This window comes from Brachionichthys hirsutus, unplaced genomic scaffold, assembly GCF_040956055.1.
Source record: "Brachionichthys hirsutus isolate HB-005 unplaced genomic scaffold, CSIRO-AGI_Bhir_v1 contig_1417, whole genome shotgun sequence".
Taxonomy (NCBI): Eukaryota; Metazoa; Chordata; class Actinopteri; order Lophiiformes; family Brachionichthyidae; genus Brachionichthys; species Brachionichthys hirsutus.
This window is the reverse complement of record NW_027180864.1, coordinates 1510-10974: the sequence shown is the minus strand read 5'-3', so window position 1 is coordinate 10974 and position 9465 is coordinate 1510. Positions and strand designations below refer to the sequence as shown.

General features: G+C 43.0%; 1 protein-coding gene across 1 annotated transcript; it reads left to right on the top strand.

Annotated features, from left to right (window-relative positions):
- The first annotated feature begins 6044 nt into the window (after positions 1 to 6044).
- LOC137916814 (myoD family inhibitor domain-containing protein-like) lies at positions 6045 to 7815 on the top strand. The gene is made up of 4 exons (XM_068759779.1): positions 6045 to 6163; positions 6309 to 6358; positions 6516 to 6674; positions 7568 to 7815. The coding sequence occupies exons 1-4, from the start codon at positions 6099 to 6101 to the stop codon at positions 7813 to 7815; spliced, it is 522 nt and encodes a 173-aa protein (XP_068615880.1). The 5' UTR covers positions 6045 to 6098.
- Positions 7816 to 9465: the final 1650 nt, after the last annotated feature.

Here is a 9465-nt window from a genome sequence, read left to right as displayed (position 1 = left end):
TGTTCAAAGTTCAAGGTTCATATAATCCGCTGCGTGAGTGCAGAAAGGACGGTTTGTCCAACCGCATAGCAGTCTTAGGTCACCATCCAGTTAGAAGTTCAGAAATGTAAAAGGAAGCGCTCCAGCAGTTTGTTTGTGGGAAGACGCCAGACAGAGGACGAAGTGACCCCGCAACCCATAACTTAAAAGAAGTCAGCGAACAGGAAGTGGACCCGCAGCAATAAAAGTCATTGAGCGGCACGAAATGTGGGTTACACGTTCCAGAAGGGAAAAGGAGATTGTTGTGCAACAATGATCGTAGGTGGCCAGATAGGTATGTACTACAGTATTTATGTGAAATAATTTGTGTCTGCAAACTGGTAAAATGTTAATATTCTTCAAGATACCCTTACAGTCACATGTCCGTCTTCTGATAGGCTGATACTTCCCAACACTTGAACAATGGAACGAAGTGATTTAAGTTTAGAATGAGTACACACTGTACATGTGGATAATGTGCAATGTACATCAACTTGTACACGCTATACAAAGTTATTAAAAAATACTCATTTTATTTTGGCAAGTTGGTTGTGCAGGATAAATACTTTTATTGTTTTTTTATTGTTTTATGTTTCTGTATTTTTTTTTCAAATGAGGTAGGTAAATACTGTCGAATGATGTTAAATACAATTAATATTTTATACTTATTACAAGTGTCATTTTCCTAAAATTGTCGTCTCTCCTCATGTTGACAGATAATTGTGAACATCATTAATATCCTGCATTAATATCTGTTATTTTAATGCTGAATAAATTATTTAGCATTCAATTCTTATTCCTTTATATTCAGGACTGCATACTAGAACTTATTTTTATTCTTGCCATTACAAGTTTTACAGTACCATTTAATATTTTTTTCCTCTTGAGAAATATTTCGGTTCACACAGTGATAACTTGTACACAAGTGATCACGTATTACTATTGTTATTACAGATTAACAAGCAAGCTCATGCTAAATTGTTCCGCAGCTGGAAGGAAGTGCCCCCAAACAGTCCCAGAAGCATTTGCGCTCTCTGCTCTCATGGGGCGCCATATTGCACTATAATAGATGATGATGATGATGAATATATTTATTAGATAGAATGTTAGAGAACAAGTACAGTCAAACAATAGCATGTATTACAGTACAAGTACAGTCAAACATCCTGTCTAAGAGGAGCATTTCAACAAAGCCCTTGCGGTCTTGTTTCCGTTGAAAGTCCTTCGTACATAAATCATCGAAATTTAACAATACCAATAAAACTAATATTAAATTATTCAATTGATGCAAAATGACAATAAAATAAAAATAAATTAAACCACAGTTGCAAAACAAACAATAAATTAAAAAGACACATACTATGTACAACATAGTGTACAACATCACCAGTGAAATGTCCCTCATGTCCACCTCTCAGTCTTCACTGGAAAATGCACCTGTTCATTCACACACATGAAGTCACTTCTGTACATCAGAGTAAAAAAGCAACAGAAACAAAAAGCCACTGTGGACCAGTGGACACTAATGATACGGTCACGTCTTCGGTCCTTGGACAGGCGTCTCCATCTTCAGAAATGGTCCTGGTCAAGCTCTATAAATGCATGACTGGCATCATTCACAATCATGGTGCACCTGTCAGGTAACTAAACACTCTGACTGGTCATCTGAAACTCCGCCTTCCGTTTGTCAAGTTCTAGTTTCACCTGTCAGTTAATCAACTTGTCCAATGTTCCCAATTCATTTTGACAGCTGAACAGACTGTTGTGATGAATTCTACGATGAAATGATACTGACAGGTTTTGGAGAGAACAACCATCAGACTGAGAAGTCAATCAACGAGATCTATTTGCTTGGAAGTTGTTCAGTTTGTGTCACGTCCTCTGTCTTCTCTGGCAATGCATCATGGGAAGAATCTTCTTGAATGTCTCATTTAACTCTGAGAAAAGACCATGTCATTGTTCACAGTGTTGGCCATGTGTCTTCGGGTTTCACCGATTCTAAGCAACAAGAAGAACTGTTCCTTCATGGCTCTTTGTGGTTTTTAGTGCTTGATACTAGAAGTCAGACCTGGTGGAAGACAGACCTGGTTTAAAACAGACCTGGTGGAAGACTTTACAGAAGGAGATCAACCCTCACGTGGCTGCTGCAGTTAGACAGAGAGAATATTGCTCTACTTGTTACAGTTACTAGTCTGTTCTGTAGAAATATGAATCCAAACCTATATTCTATGAACTTCTGTTGTGTTATGGTGGCATTGGAAGCAGGGACAGAGAACCGGTGCATATGAATGAGAATAATAAGAGGATCGCCATCTTGGGATCTGATCAAGCAACACTGAACTATTTTACCTCCAACTTGCTGTAACTTGACAAGATTAATGATGTCTGTGGGAACGCAAAAGGTGCTTCTGAGAAATGCACTGATTGAAATGTTATTGGCCCGTGGAGTGATAGCCAAAGGGCCATTCAGTGTGTCCATCAGTGTTGGTGTCTCCCTCCATCTACTGAGTAAAGCCCTGCAAAGGTCTCTGCTCTCAGCATTAGCAGCTTTTCTTCAGCACAAAACCGGGGTCAGGCTGCTCTGCACATCAAATGTGGAGGTCAAACTGATCCACGTATTAAATGAGAAGCTGGCCCGGGCCACACACTGGACATCATTCAGCCCAAGGCCAGCTCTCCTACCGGGACAGAGAGCTCAGACAGACAGCACACAGCCAAACATCACCTCCTTCTCCTCGCGGCCTTTTCTTACCTTCCTGGGACTGCTCTGAGCACCACCTTAAAGGTAAAGACGTGCAAAGTGCCACCATTCTGATTGGCCGACGTCACGATTTGATCTTTGATTCTTTGTTCTGTGCAGACGGCGCTGGTTGAGTTGCCAGATTTCAAGAAGGCGCGCTTGATTAGCAGTCAGCAAACTGACTTCCCGTCGGTGCAGCAGTGAGTTTTAAATTCATCAAAAAGGACCGAGGAGCTCGAACAAATCGATCAACCGTTTCCTCCGTCTCTTGCAGGTCTCTCCTGGTGAAAGATGAAAAGCTGAATCTGAACAAGTCCTTGAACAAAACTACCATGGCCGATAATGAGGAAGAGCATCTGTTCGACCTGGAAAGACAAAAATATGTCAGAATGAAATAATCCGTTTGTCCAAGAGGAAAGGATGAAAGCAGTTTATCTGCATTAAATGCATCGGAGAGCGGCGTCTAAGCGGCCATCAGCTGCTGCGATGCCGTTTGTGGGTGAACGCACATGCAAATGGAATTTTCTTTTCTTCAAGGGTGGATTCTAGCAATAAAAACTTGTATTCTGATAAAGGGACCAAAAGGAAAAGCAGTTAAACGGGCGATTATTTAAAGATGTAACGTTGACGAAAAACATGATCAGTCAAAAATGAGCATCAGAAACACAGAAACTGTTGTAAACAATTAATTCCTTAAACCAAAGTGATTAATTTACAGGAATAGACATAAAGGTTCATAAAAATAAAAAAAGCAGACGTTTTAAGTTGAATTATTTTTGATCTTGTCTTTGCACATCAAACATATTTCTACCGCTTCAGTTTATTAAATGGGTTTTTAATTTGGCTGAATTGTGTTTAAATGACAGTTTATTTACACTTTTGTAACATTAGCACAAAATAAATTCCCACACATATCACATTTATAACATGTGTTTGTCCATTACACATGTTTACAGCGTGATAAGTATGTGCACTTGAAGCTGTTTAGCTGTTTCGACGTGAATCCGTGATGTAACTGTAGAACAAAGCAGCAACGGACCCTGACATGGCAACGCTGCGAGAGTGAATGTTGTCAAATAAACAATTGTTTGGACTCGATACAATCAATGCTTCTACTTGGGTACATTAATTTAAGATGTTTAAACAGCCTGGAAAGTATTTTATTTATAGGTCTGGAATGAATCGATTCCACTTTTCTTACAGCCACCCAGGAGGTTGTTTAGGCCTGTGTAATAGATTGAATTCTGAGCAGCACGGTGGTACAGTGGTTAGCGCTGTTGCCTCACAGCGAGAAGGTCGCAGGTTCCAATCTGATCGACTTGTTCGCAGACATGTTTTCCTCGTGTCTGCGTGGGTTCTCTCTGGGTTCTCCGGGTTCCTCCCACCACCAAAATCATGCAGCTTAGGTTCCGGTCGTTATTGAAGATGAGAAATAGTTAAATTACCTTTTAAAATGTGTTCATGAAGAAGTTGATGGAATCTCCACTACTGAGACCTGTGGGAACAGAAAGGTCAATGGAGCTGGCTCTTTGTGTTAGCCTAGCTACGGTGTCAAAGAGAAACCCTGGACCTACAAGATGATCTATGTGGGAGGGGCTAAAGTTACCACACACCTCCTCAGTAATGTTAAGGCTTCAACCTCTAATCTTGGTATGCTATGTTTTTTTTTTTTGTTGCTACAATGCATTTTTTGATATATTTATGCCACTGCATGATTATCACAGTCCAGTGAGGAAAAATAACATAAAACTTAAAAGTAGGCAAAGTTTAAGTACAAACAATGAAATAGACTGACGACCATTATGACAAATTAAAAACAGAATTATTATTGTTTATTGCTGCATAAACAAAAGTAATATCATAGCCACGTGGAGCATAAAGAGGTGTTTGACCAGCACACCTTTTAAACTTAAATGATAATTTAATGGATTGATTTACAAAAAGATTGAAACAATTACCTTTTTCATTTATTTATTTATCTCCTCGACAGCGTCATGGTTACCTGTCGAGGAGAAGAGGAGCTGCTGACTTGAGTGTTGTCGGGGGAGTGGTGTTGAAAACATGTTGACTCGCTCCACGGTGAGCTTATGGCACTTCAAAGCAACTCATAAGTGAAACCATTGAAGTCGTCGAGCAGCGCGTGGGGAGGCAATCAGCAGAGTGTCATCTAATAGGCTGACAGTGAATCAATGGGAGCGGCAAACTTAAAGCTAAGTCCTTATCAGCCGAGACAATTACTGACATTAGTGGAAACAGAGGCCTTTGTTCTGTGTTTGCTTGTGAAGTCTGCGGGATCGGCGTCCGTCAGGGCGTCAGATCCTGTTGGGAGGGTTTCTATTTCGCATTATGATGTCATACAAGGAGAGAGAGAGAGAGAAAAAAGAACAGCATAAAGTTGTTCCAGATCATTCCCTTGTGATCACCGTTGTTTGCTTGTTCCATATCCTCTGCCATCTTCATGCATCCTTTGGTCCAGTTCGGTTACTGAGGAATGAGACCTTGTTGGCTTCCACAAGCTGAACACAAAACGTTCCACAAGCTGAACACAAACCCAGTCTAAGACAGCAGCATCCGCCCCGTCTTCTGTGAGGAAAATGCACTTCCACAAAAATAAATTTTTCAAGTTTAAGACCCACATCAATGCCACAGAAATCAAAGAGCTTCAGCAAGTCTACGACCGCATATCCAGGGTAAAATTGTTGTCTTGTGTTATGTTGCCTGGAGTTGCATTACTGTCTCTTTGTTCATAGAATAACGACAATCAAGGTATTTTTGCCTCGACTAAAGCTCTTTTCCTGAAGGCCAGTAAGAAGAACCAGTCAGTCAGCTGGAATAAACACATTTCAGTCTCACACTTCTGTTCCGCCTGATGCGTTTTGTTGCTTTTGCATGATTATGGAAAATATTTGTATTAATTTTTTATTTTGTTTAAAGGCTAAAATATAGGACAAGAATATTCCTAGATCCAACTTTTTATCCAAATGTAATGACTTCCTTCCTGGTGCAGCAGGTTTATTTATTATTATTTTTAAAATCCTGCTAGGAAACAAACAGAGAAGAAGAAGAAGAGTGTGTGTGTTGCTTACATGCACTATTCCCTGACACACTCGTGGGGTATGTGTCTCCTCCGTGTTAGGCGACTAAAAGCAGAACAGAAGTGGAATCTGAAATCGCTGCTGCTCTGCGTGTTTGAAGCGGCCACTCGGAGATCTGCTGGGAAGGGGAGTGTTAAGTCACCAACGACACACACACACACACACACACCAGCTCCCAGTCTCAGGCCGGCATGCTGGACAGAAGCAGGACGATGTGAGACCCTGAGCAGCCATGAGAGCCTGACATGTTACCTGGAGTCCATCCATCTGAGGAGGGGGCGGAGGATCAGAACGACGCGACTGAAGGCAGGTACCGGTATTAGGAGATTATCTTAGCGTTAGGATGCTTGTTTTTAAGCTTCCACTGGAAACTATCCTCAGTTTTTATCACCTCTTATGAAAGAATGAAGGTAAAAATGTACTGATTTTGATTGGTCCGCCTTTAAAACCAGCAGCACAGGAAATCCTTCTGGAGGAAATACCGTCCAGACTGACCTCATCCGCAGTGAGTAGAACGCGCCGGGAGTCCGAGTGCTTTTTGGTGCAGGATAAGAGATGATTTCAGGTGTTGCAAAGACAGAAACAAAATAAACAGGAAGTAAAGAAGCTAATAAAAAGCCGATCCTCGCTCTGATCCAATGGAACGCTGCGTTTTCCTCCAGTCCAGCTTGCACAAGCGCCGCCGGAGGCCTGTCCACCATGTGGCCTTCACCCGCTGTCCCCGGGCGCGAGACCCCAGCAGAGCAGCAGGGGGAGCAAGAGGAGGAGGAGGAGGAGGAGGAAGGAGTCGGGGTCTCCACAACCGACAGCTTCGCCTGCAGGTGGGCACAAACGTAGCTCACACTGGATCAACACTCATCCAGATGGAATCATTAAAGGAATTTAATGCGACTGTGAAAGGCGTCAGAGGATTTAGTCACAATATTGATCATCCTCAGAATCTGATCACCTTCCCATCCTGATGGGGGAAACAAATGAGATGTGAGAGACGTGAACTCCAACTGAGTTTTCTGTTTCCACCAAAGACCAAAGCAGCTTTAAAAGTTTCCCTTGAAGACTTTCAAACTGCCCCCCCCCCCTTGTTTATCCTTGTGTTCATGTTGTTATCGCTATAAAGTTACACATTAAATCAATACAGCGGCCACACGTAACGCTGCTTTTCATCTGCACACACATGTAGGCATTAGCATAAGATATGTGCGGGGGGTTTATAATTGGAGTGGCTGAACCCAACTCCCCAGGGAATCTGCCTCCTCCTTTTCATTGGCTTTGAGTAAACAGATAAAACGGCTCCATTTGCATGAGCTCTCTCACTCGCTGGTCCTTGTGAGGATGAAAAACAGCCGCTGCTAATAAGACAACAGTGAGGATCGCAGGGAAGGCTCTTTAACACCCCGGCGGGTTCACGCGTGCCATTTTATCTGTTCCTAATTTGAGCAGGAGAGCAATTACCCGCTGACAGCTTCTCTCTGCATGTTGCTCATCACCGGCGGCCTCCGTGGCCCGTTTGATTTTCCCCTGAGGACTGGATGATGCTCCGTGATTAAGTAAACACAATCACAGAGCTGTTTCTCTTTCAACTGCCACTCGGCGTCACAGACAAACACGCCGGCGATTAATTTGGGGTTAATGGAGACGTGAATACTTTCCTGACGGGCCTTCGGCGTCGGTGTCAGCTTTACGGTGAGCGTTATTGTCCTCCCTCCGGCCGCAGGTGGCTGCTTCCAGACGCTGCTGGCCTGCCTGTCCTGCCAGGCCTCCGCGCTGCTCCTGGGTCTGCTGGAGGCCTGCTCCTCCTGCTGCCACGCCTGCGCCCGCTGCTGCTCGGCCGTCCAGGAGGTCCCCGCAGAGGAGCTCAGCTGCCACCCCCACTGCCACTCGGTGCTGTTCGAGTCCTGCTGCGAGCCCACTGAATGCCTCGAGTTCTGTCTGGAGTGCTGCGATATCTGCCATCGCAGCTAGGGGGCGCAGCGTTCAGGAGTGCTAAGCTAAACTAAGTGCCTCCTGGCTCCTGAGTGGCACTAATCTTTCTCACCACAATAGTGGGAAATGAAAAAGTCTTTACTCGTTTTCTCGTTAAATTTCTGCTGCGCTGTAAATATTAAATACTAAAAGGAGAGCATGGAAATAATTTTATGGGTGAAATCTATCTGGTGAATAAAATGGAAGAACTTTGAACAAAAACTGCAGGTTTTATTCCACAGTGTAGAAGTTTATTCCCTTTGTTTGCACATTTAGTTGCAGGTAATGACTTTGACCCCATGACCACGAGACCCTGAACCGGTGGCTCCGTCTCGCTGCTCGCGCTCTCAGATTACGGGACTCGACTTCCTCTCCGCTGCTGCAGAACGCGGCGACAGAAAGACTCGTCAGCTCTCTCTCTGGAATCCGTTCACATGTTTGTCATTTCAAGCACTTAATCATTAAAGGAAGCTCATCCTCCCCCCTCAGAAGATCGGAGCTCCTTTAATGTCGTGAGCGATGACAGCGGAGACGCAGAGTAAACAGCCAAAAATAAAACAAAGCTACGATAAAGACAATCTGTCAATCTGTCCGGGAGAGCCAAGAGGCTCATTCAAAATCAAGCTAGAACCACTAAATCGAATTTAAGTAGCTACTTTTCCCACGATGCGTATTTAAGCAGCGACGACGTCTCATTGGTGAGCAGCAAATAATAAGCAGTCGCCATCCTCCAACGTCAAGGCTTAGGGGTAGGCTAAGATTTACCTCCATTAGGGAACATTTTGGTTTGCTTTGTAATTAGACTGAAAATAATAAAATATGAATCATTTAATGACTTTCTTTTTTATTATGACTCATTAATACATTTTATTTGGAATGAACAGAAGCTCACATTTTTACTGATTAGTTTTATTTGTTGTCTTATTTTTATTTTTAAGATACTGTATTGCGATTTCATTAGCGTTACTTGTTTACTTCCTGGTTTGTTTGTCAATAGGATCACAAAAAACACACACAAACACAAACAGTTCAACCCAACTTGGTAGAAGGTCAGGAATTAAGAATTTATTTCTGATAAACCTCTCAATAAATAATTACATTCTTCATTTATTCATTTACGGGCAGCGACACAAAGACCTTCGTGTATTGGTAAAGCTTTAAAACTATTCCGTCTGCTCTTTCCCGTTGGAGCAGAGAGATTTCTTATTTAACGTCCTGCTCAGTCAACAACCTCATCAGAGGTTTGAAACAGACGCCTTGTTTCTTTTTCTTTACAGCTGTCGGACCGACAGTCGGAGAAAACACGACTGGGCATCAGAGGCAGAGGACGACCTCGTGAGGGGCGCTTTGTTTGAAACCAAAACAAGCCTTCATTCGGAATCTGTCTGTTTGTGTTCCTGCCGCCTCCAAAGCTCCATGACAACCGTTGTAACCTCCTCGATCAAAACAAGCTTTACGCCTGGCGCTCCATCGACTGAAGAAAGAGGAGCGAACGCTTAATAGTCAGTCTGTCAGAAGCGTAAAGGAAAAAACTAAACATAAATGTAACCAGATTTGAATATCTAACATTTGAGGCTGATGCGGGGAGGGACGGATCAAAGGGAGGAGAGACACGGCGGGGGGGCGATAATAAACACGTCGTCTCATTTT

What these genes read in the sequence shown, in the direction of transcription:
- LOC137916814 (XM_068759779.1), top strand. Translation starts at nt 6,099, where the DNA reads ATGTTACCTGGAGTCCATCCATCTGAGGAGGGGGCGGAGGATCAGAAC. An exon ending in AACGACGCGACTGAAGGCAG is followed by an intron (nt 6,164 to 6,308) that starts GTACCGGTATTA and finishes TAAAACCAGCAG; the next exon opens with CACAGGAAATCCTTCTGGAG. An exon ending in ACCGACAGCTTCGCCTGCAG is followed by an intron (nt 6,675 to 7,567) that starts GTGGGCACAAAC and finishes CTCCGGCCGCAG; the next exon opens with GTGGCTGCTTCCAGACGCTG.